Source organism: Aythya ferina (genome assembly GCF_964211825.1).
Source record: "Aythya ferina genome assembly, chromosome: 2".
Taxonomy (NCBI): Eukaryota; Metazoa; Chordata; class Aves; order Anseriformes; family Anatidae; genus Aythya; species Aythya ferina.
Genome location: NC_140297.1, coordinates 7,291,722 through 7,308,538, shown reverse-complemented (window position 1 = coordinate 7,308,538; position 16,817 = coordinate 7,291,722). Strand labels below are relative to the sequence as shown.

The 16,817-nt window shown below is 39.7% G+C and overlaps 1 protein-coding gene across 9 annotated transcripts in view; it reads right to left on the bottom strand.

Moving 5' to 3' along the window:
• The window catches only part of GALNT11 (polypeptide N-acetylgalactosaminyltransferase 11), a 43,511-nt gene that overhangs the window by 8,092 nt on the left and 18,602 nt on the right, over window positions 1–16,817 (bottom strand). For all 9 annotated transcript variants that reach the window (XM_084507340.1, XM_084507346.1, XM_084507347.1 and 6 more), the window contains exons 3-9: window positions 15,700–15,823; window positions 13,538–13,704; window positions 9,668–9,793; window positions 7,185–7,434; window positions 4,510–4,627; window positions 3,258–3,410; window positions 1,243–1,461 (exon numbers count right to left, since the gene is read on the bottom strand). In XM_084507340.1, the coding sequence (XP_084363466.1) occupies window positions 1,243–1,461; window positions 3,258–3,410; window positions 4,510–4,627; window positions 7,185–7,434; window positions 9,668–9,793; window positions 13,538–13,704; window positions 15,700–15,823 (1,157 nt within the window). The remainder of the gene's footprint in view (window positions 1–1,242; window positions 1,462–3,257; window positions 3,411–4,509; window positions 4,628–7,184; window positions 7,435–9,667; window positions 9,794–13,537; window positions 13,705–15,699; window positions 15,824–16,817) is intronic.

The window sequence follows — 16,817 nt, the reverse complement described above, 5'->3', positions numbered from 1 at the left end:
GATACACCGAGTTTGTCCTCCAACTTCAACCATAAAAAAATCAGTGTGGAAGATTTCCCCTTACTGTTCTTGGTGCCTCAGTAGCCTCCCCCCAGATCAGCCTTTCCTTAAACTTGTCTGAATAAGAGCAGAAAGCCATTAAATTTCATGGAGAGAAATTAAAAAAAAAGAGTCTGACTAGGGGAATAACAGAATAACAACATCAGCTCATTGTATCGGTTGTATTCCGGGAAGTTAGCATGCTTGCCCTAATAAATAACTTTACAACTTGGCTGGGAAACAATTATAAGAATACTACACGAGTCGTGGCTTCCCAGGCAGCTGCTTCCAAGCAAAAATAAAAATCTGATGATGTCAATAGGTTGCCTGTGGGCTCTGGTCCTCCAGCCTGAACATGCTTATAGGACCAGCAAATGTCAGTAGGCAGACTGCATTACCTTGTGGAGAGTGCTACACCACTACTTAATGGTGCCAGCTGCTGAGACAGATGATGATTAGCACAGCCCTGCCCACATCCATTAGTTCAAGAGGTCCTCTCTGAAAGGGCCTTGACAAAGTTGCATCAGGTTGGAAGCTCTCCATTATTTTGGGAAGCACAAAAAGCACTCGTTAGCCAGATCTGGCACCGGAGAGAACAGATGCATGCTGGCTTTGCCTTTGTACAGCTCTATGAAGGCAGGTGTCAGAGCTAAGGCATGAATCTTTAACAGGATTTCCTTCATGAATACACAAAATATATTTCTCCCCTTCTACTTAAAAAAAAAAAGGGAGCAAGACATTTTTGCTTATTATCTAGGAGCTGAGACTAAAAAGGCCACCATCAGGTGCAAATGGTCATCTTTGCAGGAAACTATCTGATAAAAGCAGTGAGTTCAGAAAGCAATTATATTGCACTCTTATCATAAACCAACAGAGCATGAGTATTTCAGGCCAAATCTCTCTTTATCCGACAGCCACGAAAGCACACTCTAAAGGCACCAAAACTTCATAACTCAGAGCTTTAAGGTAAGAAACTTCACTGAATAGTATCTATTCTGAAGATGACCTAAAATACAGATCTTTTTACCTTTTTTTAAAAAGCACCTTTTCCTAAAGGCACACGGTCAGTTACTTTCAAGTCAATTTGTTACAAAAACTAAAACTCTGTGCTTTACAGAAACAGACTCTCCTTATATTTCAGCAAATCTTTCTGAAAAAGAATCTCTAAAGACAGACTTCTGTATTTAAGAAAGGTTATCTTACCCTTCCACGCTGGATTATTTTTGGTCGTTTCTGTGCTCTATTAATAAAAACTGGCTGCGGAGCTTTGGCATTGGGCCCAGATATTTGCATCTCAGGATAGATGTTATCTAAATACCACTTAAATGATTTGCAGTTCAATCTTTTTCTCAATTCTACACGGTCGGTAATGTTTCCATAGTTCCTCGTCCTTAGCTCAGGTCTCAAAGCAAAATACTGCTCCTGTATTTAAGAGAAAGAGGTTGAGGGAGAAGGGGAGGAGAGTAATTTCAAATTACTGGTTTCCAACTTGCAGAACTCAAGAGTTTTATTTCAGTGAATTTCATTCATCAATATTACTACCAGAACTAGAAGAAAAATGCCCTCAGAGTCCAATTCCAGATGAATTTACAGAGTTCATAGAAAAGGCATGGTATTTTTACATCAATTCATTTATCAGATTATTTAAAAATCGGTTTTCAGGGCACCGAGTTGTGGTGTTTTGTTGGATTCACCTCTGCTAGACACCTGGAATTTACTGACAGTAGTGTCGTTCTGACACTTTCCAATTACCTGGTGCCTTCTCTGGACTAGAGATAACAGACTGGATCATCTCAAGACACATCACACATCTGTCCTTATCAAGACCTTCGAGCATTCAGATGGTCTTGATGCATCACTTTTTTAAAAGCCAAGAAGGAAGAAACACCAAATACAATGCAATGTTGGACAACTCTGAGAAAGTTTGAAACAGACTGGTCAGTAGTGGTCTGCTTCAAAAGAGTAGCCCAGTTGCCTCTTTTCTGGTTTAAGTTCAAATTTTAGTATCCTACCTTTTATGGATTTTTTTTTTTTTTTTTAATTTCCATTGCATGTGTGAACTGAGATCTGTTTTGTAACTGTCAAAAGCAAAGCATAAATTTTGCTCTTTGCCTTCCATCATGCAATTGTATTTATTAAATGCTGATATTTGCTCTTTGCTGCAAAACAGGTCCTCTGTCTTATCTTTGTTCTGTTCATCACACAATCACTTAAACAAAAATATCTCCGAGCTTGCCTTCCAACCATAAATCTGTCATAATGACAGTCTCTGGCAACTATTGCAGAATTAGATTAGAAACAGCTGGAAAAGGTCAGAACACAATTCTGTGATAAGGGACTGCTACAATCAGCAATTTAAGTCCTCTTTGGACAAAGCAGTATTAGCTGGGAACAACAGAGTCAATTCCAAGCTGCAGAGAAAGCCGTCATTAATCACAACACAACAGTGCCCAGACACCAATAAAAGGGAAAGCGATAGATCAAATCTACCGACGTGTTATGGAGAATGGAGATAAAAATTAATGACTCTTAATAGGTTCCTCAAAGTGAAAGGGCATCCAGATAAAGGATGGGTTTTGAAACATAGACCTTTAAGGAATATAAATTTAAGAAAGTATGGCTTGTATAGAAATAGTCAGGATCACAGGATTTCCTTTCTGGCCAGCTCCTATGGTCTCACAATGCAAAATGCCCCCAAGTATCAGAGAACTGGGCTTCACTTTTAAAAGCATGAGTATGAAGGCCTGAAAACAAGGAAGAAACACTCTTGCCCTTGAATCCAGAAGTCGGTCCTGACTGAACATGCAGGGCTAGACAGACCAAGACTCAGACTGCTAATTAAAACGAAAAACAAAAACCAAAACCACTCTCTCACCAGCACAGAAACTACCTGAAGGCATACGGCTGCCACATGATATTGATTTGGACACAAAACAATGAGGAGCTTACAAGAAACTCATTCATCATCTTTTATTTCATTTAAAAAGACATAAAAATGAATCTCCTGCAGGCAGTGTAAGTAACAGGGAATAAATCTGAACACTCAGAACCAAAACCACAAGCCTACAGAATTTAGGATTCTGTACCAAAATTAACATTAGGAAGTCAGAATACAGAAGCAAGACCCTGTTAGAAATGCCAACAGACCTCACTGTGATACAGTCCTTAGACAAACACACCAGTTAATAACTATTTCACGTCCTAGAAACATTTCTTACCTTGTATTCATCCATCCACACATGTGCCAGCCTCAAGGAGTTGTGAGCCATGGTGTCCTGGCCCCGTGGTGAGCCGTAGGGACGTCTTTTGCGGAAAATGTGTCCCACCCTGGAGCAGGGGATGATCAGGAGTCTGCCTCCACACATCCAGATCTGTCCAAACAAAAGCAGAACGTAGCTCATTGTCTGCACACTGACAAGGCTCGCTACCTCCTCCCCTTCAAGAGATACTCAGGTAGGTTTACGTGCAACGATGGAATTAAGTGTCAATAACATTAATGCCATGCTTTCTGGCAAGTTACGTTACTAGATCTTCGGGTTGGACAAAAAATTGGGTCATATCATCACACCTTCCACTTAAAACATCACGGCTTTCCCAAAACAAATATTTTGCTATTCCAAAACATTATGCTTCAATGACCTATTTGAAATCACTGGAATGTATGGGCTGGGATTTAACTTTCAGATTAAGATATTTGAATCTCTTTGCCTACGCATGAATCACACGTCCACACTTCCACACCAGATAACATAGATCACTCGATATCATCAAGGGAACAGTTTATAATCAATTCACTTTTAAGTGACTGGATAAGATCAGTCACTTTTTGCTTTCTTCACAACTCTTCCCTAGGGAGACAGGGCTTCCAGACCTCATCAGGCTCCCTGAACATACAATTTATGAAGTGCCTGTTCTTATTTTTGAACTCCAAGCTTGATTTCTCTATTTAACAGATTCCTCTAAAGTTTTGGCATATATAGTTTGCTTTTGTTTGCCTTTTCTTTTCAGAGTTTTTTGTTGTTGTTTGTTAACTTCAGTTTTTAATCCCCATTTCATATTTCTTATGGTAGCATCTCACTTTTGGACAAACTCATCAAATCTGCTGATGAATCCATTTCACAAAAGTGAAGAGCTATAGATTGGCATTGAGCACATACAGTTGTTTTCCATCAGGGGAGTGACAACAAAGAAAACAGACAGCCCAATGAAACATTGCTTTGAAGTCTCCTGATAATGATTTTCTCATTTTTTTTTTTTCCAGCCAAGCTGAATTCTCTTCAATTTTCCCATTAAAATTTAACTCGAAAATTATTGTAAAAGCTAGTTAGTGTGCTAAAGTCATTCTTCCTAGAAATAAAAACATTGGTTTTGGTGCACAAGTAGCTATTCCAGTGCTAAAGAAAGCATAAAGAGGGAAGAGAAGAAGCAAGACAAAGGTTCGTACTTAAATACACATAAAAGCAAGATTACCCGAAAAGATATTTCCAGATTTTCTCCTCCCCAGATGTCCATGCCACTATCATACTGTCCAAGTTCATTAAAGTACTCACGATCCATGGCAAACAGGCCTCCTGCCATAGTAGGTGACCTAAAATGGAAGTAGTTCACTCTTTTAGACAAAACCTGTGATTTTAGCTGGATCAGTTATAAAAAGCTTACATTTAGACCCACTGAAAACAATTTCAACTTGCTTATTTATAATTTCTAAGGGACTTCAGTTCTATGATCTCAGCATACATTTTCAAAAGCAGGTCTAAGTGGTGTTTGTGGTCTTTTACTATTGCTTTACTGGTACATCATATTCCTACATACAGTAAACAACCTCGAGGAAGAAGGATGGAACAGGGAAAGAGGAAAAAAGTAAACACCCGGGCAAGTTTGGAGTCCATTAAGTTTTCTAAATTGAAAATTAGGAGCCACCATTAATTAGCTTCTGGTAAAAACAGATCTAATTTCCCCTACAGGCACAAACATGTACACTTAAAATAAGCTCTTCTCCCTCTTACAGGAGCAAGTCACACAGACTGGGCTTGACTGAGCAAGAAAAAGAGTAGAACCCAGAGAGCATTTTACTTCCCCATATTATATTAGGTCAAGAAATAACAGTTATGTGAATGAAGGCCTAAACTTGAAGTTATACAAGCCAAGAAGTCTGCTAAAAGAAACAGCACTATCTCAAAACTCAAGCACCAGGATCAGCATTGTTTCATCAATGTCACAGTCAGCTAAGTCCTAGAGAAGTTATTTTTTTTTTATTTTATTTTTTTTTTTTTTTTAATATTTGCATACATGTTCTCTTCAGAGTTTCCCAGTTTTCTACCTTGCCTGTGTGTTACTAGAATCAGTCTTTTTTGTAGAAATCTGTATATGATGCCCATTCTACAGTCTCAATTAAATTGCTCATCTCAGTTATGGTATGAGCATGCCCTAGAAGAGTATAAAATGGAATAAAGACACCAGGTAAATACGTCATATGACAGTGGGAACACAATTGTCTGAGAACAGGCTTTTTCTCATCTTTGTTAATATAGCCCCATGATTAAACTAATCCTAAATCTGGACTTTCGTGCTTGTTCCCACACAATGTTCTACTACAGCTTCTGTTAAAGCCTGGGTTGAAAGGTTCCTCTCAGTTTTTCCAGCCCCAACACCAGAATTTTTCATTACAAACGTCCCTAGATCATAAAATGTAAGACTTTCCATTTGATAGAAAGCCATTCTCAAAGGTTAAATAGCAGTTTAGCTTCTCTTTCAAAGCAGGCAGAGACCTTGAAGTAGGAAAAGTCACTTTCATACTCAGAAAATGTGACCTCCTTCAATGATGAGGCTCCCTTCAAGTATAAAGTTCTCTGCCTTCTCCATAGGAATTTTTCCTAAAAGTGGGTTGAAGGCAGGCAATAATATTGAAACCAGCAACAAGTCATCTCTAGGCATACTCCAGATTAACTGTGACAAAGGTTAATAACAGAATAAAGATTTTAAGACTTTCTATGTTGGATCCCCATTCAGATTTCCTCAGCCTGTCCTTTTCCTTTGAACTTCAGTAACTGCCACAGCAACACTTTACATACAAATCAAACTGTTAAACAACTTAAGGAGTTTCCTGGCTTCTCAAACAGCCTTGTGAGGGGTAGACTTGTGATGGAAATACTGCAAAGCTGTTAGACCATAGCAGAGAACCTCGTGCTGGAGCTGCTTGCATCAGCCTGAAACGCTCTTCATTTACAGCACAAGAACAAAGAATGAAAAAGACATGATAGCACCCAAGCTCTGTTTCCCTTTGCAAGCAGTCAGTTTGTCTTGAAAAAATGATTAATCCCCTTTATAAACCTGAATTCTGTACCAAAACTGATACCTGCAACTAGAAACAGCACAATCAGCTTCTTCTCACTGCTCTACCAGCGGTAGCTGTTTTCATGAAGGGATTCACACTGGGAAAGCTTCTGTTCTCCTATCTGGGCCCTATCTCTGCTATTAAAGAAAGGTGTCTACTAAAATCACTTTGTAACAACTACACATCCAGTAGGAACAAGATCTTGCCAGTTCTACACAGGTCAGACAGTTGCCAATGGTTAACACTAGGACTTGAAAGCATCTTCCTTTTAAGTCTCACAAGGACTTTTGTTTCAGAACGACTCTCAAGCAATTCAGACTGCAAAAACAAGGACAGGCTTCCAATAAACAATTTTTTTTCCAATAGACGATTTCACTTGCCACATTGCGCAAAGAGACAAACAGTGTTTTAAAGATGGTCTTCACATCCATGTTTGTTGATTTACAAAGATTTATGACAAATGCTTGAGAAAAAAACACAAGTGAAAGCTATACAGAAAGTGTTGACATAGAAGACTACCAAATGTTGTGTTTTCTCCCATCAGCTACAAAATCACCTTCATATTACCACAAAAATGTTTTCCCAGTCTAGCAATTCTTCAGCATATCATTACATAAAGTCCAGAGCCTATCCTGGTGGGATCTGTGGGCTATTACTAAGGACAAGATGGTCATCAAAATCACGATTATTAAGCCAAACACAAGACTGGAAACAAACATCAACATAGTTTAAAGCTGAAATAATTAGATATGATACAGAATAGCATAAGCTCTGCTACAGGCTGCTGCACGCCATGCAGGGGGAGCCTTACTTGATCGGAGCAGTAGCTCCCTCAGGTCCTTCCAGTTCTGACGCAGGAACAAGATCCCACTTGAAGTGCAGGCCCCAGTTAAACCCCCCACGCACAACCGGGGAGGAGCTGTAGGTGAGCGTGTCGGCGCTGATTATGTCAATCACGGGGCACACCACAGTCCTGCGGTCTTCGCTGATCGGAGTCAGCAGCGGCTGCAGCCACATCTCGTTCACCTCACAGTGGCTGTCCAGGAATACCAGCACCTTTCCTGCAGGGACCCAAGCACACGTGACAAAGATTTCGTGGTAACATGAAATACACAGGAGCACATGCATCATTTTATCAGCAGAGTATCGGCAGTATCCTTACAACCCTGTGTCACAGAAGGAGATACCATCTGCACCCAAAAGAGTTTACAAACTGGAGAATCCACAGGGATTAGTTCAGTTACAGAAGGTAGATCCTGGCTATTCACATTTAGCCAGGAACGCTCAAGTGGGAACATTTCTTTGGGAAGGTTTTATAGTCAAATATTCCACCCAGACTCAGCAGAGCTGTTGTAACTTAAATGAAATATCAGACCACTCACTCGGAGTCAGGAGGTGCGTTTGTCCTGACACACAGCATCTCTCTTTGAGTGAGACTACAGAGAGAGACAAGGATTGGATTGGGTTGAGTTGGATGAACTATCCCCACAACAAAGCTTTGTACATTGGCTGTAATCGCCTTGGGCTTCCTTCTTATCAGACTTCAGCACTCATCCAGTTACCATCACAGCTAAAATCCGTAGATTTTCAGATGAGCCATTCTGATGGATTACTCTGCATTCATCCATAACACAGGCCACAGCATTTCAATTCATGAATATAAAGGGACACAGCCCCGTTTCATGAGCTTTAGAGTTATTGTGGATTCACACCAGCTTAAAAGGAGAGTGAATGCCCTGTATGGCAGCCAAACCCACCAGTATCAGACCAGCCAACACTTCAGGCCTATTGGCTTTCACAGGTTTATCAGCCAAGGTCAGAGAAAACAATTTGATCCGTGAAAGACCCTGATCTCAGCAGGTCTGAGAAGTCATCTGAACTTTAACTGCACAACATAAAATCTGCATAACTTTATTCTAAAGCTCTTTTCCACCTCTTCTTAGATGACTTGTTACATTTGTGTCTCTATTAACAACAGACAGCATTTGACTGAGGGGAAGACAGACTGCAGAAGTTCAGAGGAGCAATAAAGTGACTTACAATTGCACTAACTCAAGTGGGTCCAAGAACAGCTTGGGAAGCGTAAGCATGATTTTCTCTCTGGATTATCCCATTACAATGCTAATGAGTAAACACCAATTAAGAAACTTTATCCACCACTCCAAATTATTTGAGAAAGTAGCACATACTTTCTCAGACACCACAAAATTTAACCCAGAAGCATATTATGGTAAAAGGCACAGTGCACAGAAAGGGCCAGATATGTCTATCCCAATTAACACTCACTGCAGTAACAGAAAAGCTTGCGTGAGAAACATTACGAGTATACTGTGAATTAGAAGCCAGCTTAGAGTTTACCCTAATAAGGGAGCAGATTGTTATTTTACAGCAATAGTTCTCACACAAAAACACACAGAAAATACTCTGTAAACACAACACCCAGGGCAGAGGAGGGTAGAGGGAAGCATTCCTGAGAAACCATTCTTTCAGAGCAGAAATAAATAAAGTTCTGCACTGCTGTACTAAATTTCATCAAAATACTGTATTTTTTTTTTCTTGTTTTAGTATTTCCTTGACCCACTCTAAATAATTAACTCATTTTTATCAAAAACAAACTTACACAGGAAGCAAAAAAACAAACAAATCAATAGCTCAGAATGGGTTAAGAGATACTCAAATCTGGCTCTAAATTTGCCAAGTCATTACTTGGGTGACTCAGAAAAACATGTCCCCCTCCTACACAGGGGAAATTTCCTCAAGTTAATTACAAAATATAAGAATTCTACATTCACATATAAGCAAGGAAGACTTGGTTCTTCCTTATTTCTCATTAAGAGAGTAACAGAACAACCTCAGGTGCAGAATAATTCAGCAAAGCTATGAGGAAATACAGCAGACTGTGTAAATCAGAGTCAGCAGCATGATGTAAACATTTAAATATACAGATAATATTAGCTAACATCTCCAATCATCAGACAGGTATCAACAAATTTACTTTATGTAGCTGTTACAACAGTTTAACAGCCAAAGCGTGATGCAATTAACTCATTTCAAAGTCACTGACACTGAAACAAATCGCTAAAACACCTTTCACCTAAGATAGCACTATCCCAAATCTTTCTTCCCTGGGTTTTACTTGTGTAGCTTTGAAATTGGCATGACATGCAAAGTCCCCTGCAGCAGGATAAAGCAATCACACGTCAAACATTCAACATATGAAAGAGATGCACTACAGAAAGAGGAGTCACCCAACTAACATACAGTCAAAGCATGTACAGAAACAAGAAGATATACCTGTGGCATGAGAGGCTCCAACCATCCTTCCTCGAATCAAGCCTTCCCGCTTCTCATTTCTGACCAGTTTTGTTGTTTTTGGAAGCTGAGTTTTAACATAGTCAACCAAGTCTTTCTTCAAGTCAGCTAGAAGGAGGAAAACACAGGAGCAACAACAGGATGGATGAACAAAATGGCAGAGTTTTAAATCCCAAGGTGTTCAACTCAATCTAACCAAACTAATCTAGACAAACTGTATGGCTAGGCTATCCCCAGCACCTATCCTGCTGACATGTGCTTCCATGTTTTCCCAACTAACCTTTTGTGTGCTGCCACTGCCTCAGGCTTCATACTTAGTTTCTTGAATACAGACTGGATTGCTAAGACTATCTTGTTGCTCTGTTTACAAAGCCTTTAGTCCAATATCACTCAAGTTAACCAGAACTAATAGACTCAATGCTAAAAGGTATTACAGCTTCTAAAAATAGAAAAATAAATTTAAAGACACTGCACAAAGAAACACAATTCCTCTTTCTAAAGTCTTCTCATGATGACTGTCATTTATAGCAAGTAACAAAAGCCCTTTCACACAGGCAAGTGATGTAAATTACTATGTTCCACACACTAAAACAAACATTGACTCTTTTAAAAAGCACAAAGACACCTTTCATTATCTGTACCTTCATAGCTGATACAACAGCAGATAAAGAGAACTACAACTTCCTCACAGGTAGCTGCTGTTCTGAAATTTGAAATGATCAGAGACACTGCTGACAAGTACATGTTTTTGAAGGTTTTGAAAAGTTCAGTGAAACCAGTAAACACTATTGTAGTGTAACCAACATCAATGACAACTTTAAGAGCTACAATACTTTTTTTTTTCCTGAGGATCGTGGTTTCTAACATTAAAATGGGCAGCAAGGTTTTACCATTAAAGAGAAGACTGATACAAAGGCTAGAAAAATAAAAGCTAATAAGTTTAAGGAGAAATGAAGATGAGTATAAAATGAGGAAGGAAAAAAAAAGGCAGTTGAGACTTTATAGAGAACCTTGGTATAGGTGCACAAATAGATTTTTAATAGAAGACACAGTGGAATGAAGTTATTATTTTGATGACTGTCAGTTCACACATTAATGTTGTTGTTACCAAAACAAAATACCTAAACAATACACGTGGAAGCCAAAGCTGTAGCCTTCAGAAACTACAAGAACTTTCAAGCAGGAAAATAGATTCCCAGAAGCAACTCCAAATGATAAGATCTCAGCCTCTGCACTGCAAGGTGGTATCATGGATCACGAATGAGAAGGTTTCACATGGCAAATATAGTGCTAGAGAATATTGTAGGACAAAGAAGAGTCTCTGGAGAGATGAACACTGGATTTAACTGGGTCACAGGGATTCTCTCACCTTGTCTTCAATGTGACACAATATTGTCACATAACAGGAAAGTGTTTTTTTGTTTGTTTTGTTTTTGGAGACAGATATACAGAATATACAAAATATACTGGTACTTAAATCAGTCTTCACCCAACGTATTATGGCAAAGGAAGGATGGTGTACAGCTGCAGAAAACAAAGGGCTGGCACAAAGCAGTAAAGGGCAGTTATCAAGCACAGCACTTGGGGCAGATAAGGCTGCATAAGAGGACACACAAGACAAGAAGAAATGGTAGTTCTGTATGTAATGACATGCAAACTTCTGGAAGCAGTAGAAGGAGAAAAAAAAAAAAGAGGTTATGCCTATGCTGGTAGCTAAAATAGCCATGACATAGGCTCAAACAGCAGAATGCAAGAACCAGAAGTATCTAACTGCTAACATGCCCTCGGAGAACAGTTTTGACCTGGACAAACCCAGCACTCTGCTGGGAATTGGGCCCAGCCTGCCTGGAACAGAACATACCACAGCCCGTTCTCAATAAGCAATTTAGTCTCACACACCCTTTGGGCAACAGCTTTGAACGTATTTTGTAGGCTGTCCTGTATTAGGGAAGATGCACATCGGAGAGAAAGAGACTGTACTAGAAAAAGAAGTCCTGCCCTGCTGCAAAGGGAAAGAAAAATATAACAGTGGGCTCAGCTGAGCCATGGAAATGCCTGCTTAGCTGGTAAGACTACTAATGATTGAGTGTAAGAAGCTTTTTGAGGCAAAACTAGGTGCAAAGAACAAAGATCTGCTCTGCGCCATTGCTGTTGTGCAGAGTTCCTATGTTTAATGCTGAAGCAATATGCAGAATTTCATCTAAGATAACGCTTCAGGAAATATGTACTGCAGGAAAAAAGAATTAAAATAAAATCTAAGAGGCACTGAGATTAAGCAAGTTGCCCAAGCTTATGTGAGACATCCAAAGCAAAGCCACAGTGTCTTGATTCATTTCCAACCAGCCTTGCTTTCTTCAGCTGTAAGATTCCAGTGGCTAAGATTAAGCAGCAGTGCAAATACAAGTTGTTTCATCAATGAGACCAGTAGTTCTCTGTATAAACAGTATCTCCTCCCCTCTTCAGCTTTGAAACACATTCATTTATAGCTGGAAAGGCAAGAGTAGCTACTTGAATGCTTTGAACCTATGTCAGCTTTTGAATTGGGTAACAAGCCAGAAGAGTGATGGTATTACTGCCTAAACACAGGCATTAATCAAATTCATTACCACATTCAAAAGAGTGCATTTTTAAAGCGTAAGTACTGAATATGAAGGTTATGGAACTTGAAAGCAACTAATTGTGCAAGGGTCTGTGTAACATGGGTGTACATTGCTTCTAAAGCATGAAAGGACAAAGCAAGTTTTAAATATTACCCATACTTATCAACAGGACAGTGCCTGATCTCTCTTCGCTCCCATATCTTAATGTTTGATCTGACCTCATAGAAATAAACTAGGTACAGAACAAGAGAATTTAGTTCTGCATTACACATACCGGTCTCACAGAACAAGTGAGACCTTAAAGCAGAAACCTAGCAATGAGACTAAAGGAACTAATCATATGTACTGAAGAAGAATCTAAAAATCATTTTTAAAAAATGCAAAAAGTTGTGGGCTTGTATAGAGGCAAGCAGGGAACCTGTACAGTCCTGTTTGCAAGTACAGCTAGACTAATGCATTCCTCACCAGGCATTTAGCTTCTGAAGTGCCAGAACACCTGAATTACATGTCTGTCTTTGCCTTGTGCATTATTCAAGAGAAAAAAAAAAAAGCCAGAGCAGCAATCTTTCAAGAGTCAGGCAATTCCACAGTTCCCTCTGGGTCCCCTCGCAGACTGATGGAGCAGGGGCTGCTCCAACAAGAGCTACTCCGAGGGTGGCCACAAGAGGCTGTGCAAGAGCCACGCAGAGCCCGTCCAGCAAAGGTTGAGCTCTGATCCCAGCAAGCCACCACCCTGAAACGCAGCACGAGTTCAAAAAACCCACTCAGTGTTTCCATAGTGCCACATCTACTTATTTACAAGACCATGGCTGAGATTATGTGCACTGACTTTGTTTCAGAAGCATTCACGGAAAGGACTGGCCCACAAAATATATGGAAAGTGTGATCTGCTCTGAGCACCAAAGTAGCCCAGAAAAGTACTGTTAAGAACAGCTGCGCTATAAACTGCTGCTTAATCACTTCTACACAGACACCCCCTCACTATTAGCTCAAAAATCTGCTTTTGAATGTTCAGGTCTGTATGATACAAAGCTCACAAGCAAAAATGGCACCAGTATCAAAGTGGATGTTATCATGGGCTTCTTGGAAGGTCTTGCATCTTCACTGCCTGGCACTTTTTAGGCAGTAGAACAAACTGGTTTTGCTTAATAAATTATACATTTTTTAGCCTGATTGGTCAGTAAAGCACAGAAAGAGACAGGAAAGTTGAGAAGGGCAAGCACTGACCAAAACGTTACCAAAAGGTTCTCACCCAATTCACTGTTGTCATCCACCAAAATAATTTCATGAAGAAGGTGTGCAGGAGTGCGATCGAGGACACTGTGTACTGTGCGAAGCAGGGCAGAAAGTGCTTCATTGTAGAAACAGATGATAACACTGGCAGATGGCAGATCAGAAGGGTAGGACTTCTCTCTACATCTGCAAACAGAAACATAGTATTTATCACTGCTTCAGAGGGACTTCCGTAGGTATATGTCACTACTGAAACTTCATAAATGACATTAAATATGTAGGATGAACCCCTAGCTTGAACATAAAGAGTCCAGGAGGAGTATAAAAATCTATAGTAGGGCACAACATTTTAAGTTACTCTCTTCCTAACACAGAATTATAATTAGTATTAATACTTGTTAGAAAACACGGGATAGGATGGATTGGGGTGGGAGAGAGACTGACAGATCCGTAAAACATAAGATTAAACACTAAAGGATTGTTTCAGCTGTCAAAACACTGTCTAATACTCAGGTGGCTCAGATACATACAGGAATGGCAAATATGACATGAGGCCTAGAAAACCCCACATCTTAGTTGTCCAGCTGGTAGAGACCAGGTTGGGTATCCCAGAATATCTCTGGTGGTACTAAATACCTGCTTTGACAACCTAACATAGAGATTCAGCCTGCAGATTAAGACATGTAAGTCTAGTCAATACTGTCAGTGCAGTCTAGACAGCACCCAGCTCACCCTAAGGCAGGGGACTGCATTTTGGCAGCTGCAGAGCTCTGTGTGCTCCATTAACTGCACTGGCTGGATCTCTGCTACCTATAATAGAAGTAGAGACAAGTGACTAAAGTGCAGCTAACTGAATTTAGGCATCTCAAGCTGCTTGCTGAATCTCACTCAAAGCAGAAAAAGGTCATTCTTTCTGCTTATTTCCAAATTTTATCCATACTTTTAATGGACAGTAGGGTACAGTATCACAGTTTAAGGGTACTATATAAACAGATTAATGCCATTTCAAGATGCCATGAATGAGGGAATCCAATAAAAATATGAAAAACTGTAAATGGAAACCCAGCAGGATACAAGAAAAGTCTTCATTGACTTGGAATGAATTCAGCTCTTGGGAGAGATTTCAGCAAGTACGATTCATTACCTTGACCCACACCAAAGCAACCACTAGAAAAATAGATGTAGGCTTATTTATTTTTCAGTTTAGTGGTATTTTTTCTTTTCCATATGCATCAGATGGATTACAGAAAAAAATCCGCTTTTTAATAAAAAGAAGTATTCAACAGTGCAGTCTAGATATCAAAGATTTCAAATGAGAAATCAAGCTTTTGTCCTCGGTCGTTTTTCTATCTTATCCTCTGTGGGCTTGCAACAAATGTGGAGCAGTATATAAAGCAAAAGTCTTCTCCATTAAACACTCATTAACGTGGGTGCTGGTACATTTAACATCCAATTTATAAATGTTCCAAAAACAGAACTACAGCACCTCTTCTGGTAATTACTGTACTCAATCTCAAAAATAAAGGTTCAAAAAAAGATATTGTACCATACTAAGTGAAAGAGAAAACAGCTAGCAAAATGAAACAGACATAAGATGTGTAATTGTAGTATGGCTGGAGAGCAAGTTTGATTCCATGAACCTTTTTTTCCCCCCCCCCCAAGTACTATTTTTGGTTCTTGTTTCTATCAAAAGAGCTGCCCGTGAACCAACTGCTTACAAAAAATAATATGCTAAACATTTGAATAAGCATATATCCAATCCACTTTGTCCTTAAGCATTCTTAAAGTGAGTTAAGAATCATGAACACTTTGTCTTTAGGGAATAGCTCTCTTCCTCCCCCATTTATTATATTCTTATATCTGGGTTGATTTACGTACCACAGTCTTCCCATACCTTCCACGTATCTACCACATACCTTTCCAGTTGGTATAAAATTAGATCTTCACATGCAATATGCAGGGAAAAAAAATAGAAGAAACCAAAGAATAAAATTCCTAACCCCAAGCACTCCAGCTTGGATGGCTGAAAACCTGCCTTCAGTGACAGAAGAGGTTGAAAGAGAATCAGATGGAAATGCCATACCAAAAATGTTACATACTAAATCAGGTAGTATCCAATGCAATGCTAAGTCCCTGAACACATATAATTGTATCATATTTTCTCCAAAAATTTGTACATACTTTGCATCTCTTGTATCTGGTACCTCCCTGTGGTATCCCAGCCGGTTACTGATGAGCATATTGAACGCATGCTTCTGGTAGCCCAAGTCTCTCACTTCCTGATCTTCTTCATTAAAAATCATTCCTGCAGAAGGGACATGCCAAGATCAGTTAACAAGCTTAAAAGCATCCCTTGGAAACAATCAAGGAGTGAAATGTATGCTTTAACTTCCTCTAAAACCAACCACGTTCTTCAGAAATCATTTTACCCTCTGGTTTTGCAGAGTGCATTCGGTAAGTAGTGTTTCTGAGTAGCCTGCACAGCTGTAATAAAATGAAATCATTCTCCAAACTGACATCTCCATTGTATTTATTGCCTTACCAGACACATTCCTTTCTCTGAAATGGCCTCTTATTCTTAACACCAACCAAAAAAAATGACATCAAAGCAGCACAACAGGAGAAGCTTCAGCCACACAATGCATCAGCACCCAGTCATACAGACGAAAGGGTCTAGAAGTAGGATTTTGAAGAGAAAAAACATTGACAGTGGTGGAAAAACCCTCACAGTGCAACCTCCAATTCCACACAGCTTTCCTGAGCCTGCAGTAACACAGAAATGGCTATGATAGAACTGTAAACTTCTTATTTCTCTCACCTGGGACTTTGACAGCAAATAAAACAGCAATAGAGCTAGCTGTTTCTCTGTTGATTATTTTAGCAGAAGCATCCACTGTTGCTGAGCACGGCAGAGGCAGCAGTTGTCGATATAAATAAGCACACTGCTAGATGCCAAGGTGAAATCCTGAATGCCATCCTGCCTGCCTTGTCTCAGTGCCATGGGCTTCTCTCTCACTGAGCCATATGGTCACCAGGGTGAAGAAAAACAAAACGTGGTGCTTCAAATTAATTCCTCTACAGAAAAAAAAGGTGTGGGAAGTGGTAAGAGTGCACAGAGCTTTGCTGTCCTTTCAGTCCCTTGAATCAGCTAGCCACTTCTGTAACAATTCAGGTAGCAGTGACATTTTGTTGTCCCTGTTCAGCTGGCTGTATAGAATCTGATGTCCTTTCGAGACAAAGAGACAGTTTTATTATCAAACCAGAGTGACTACTTCACTGCAAATTCAGTACAGGAAGTG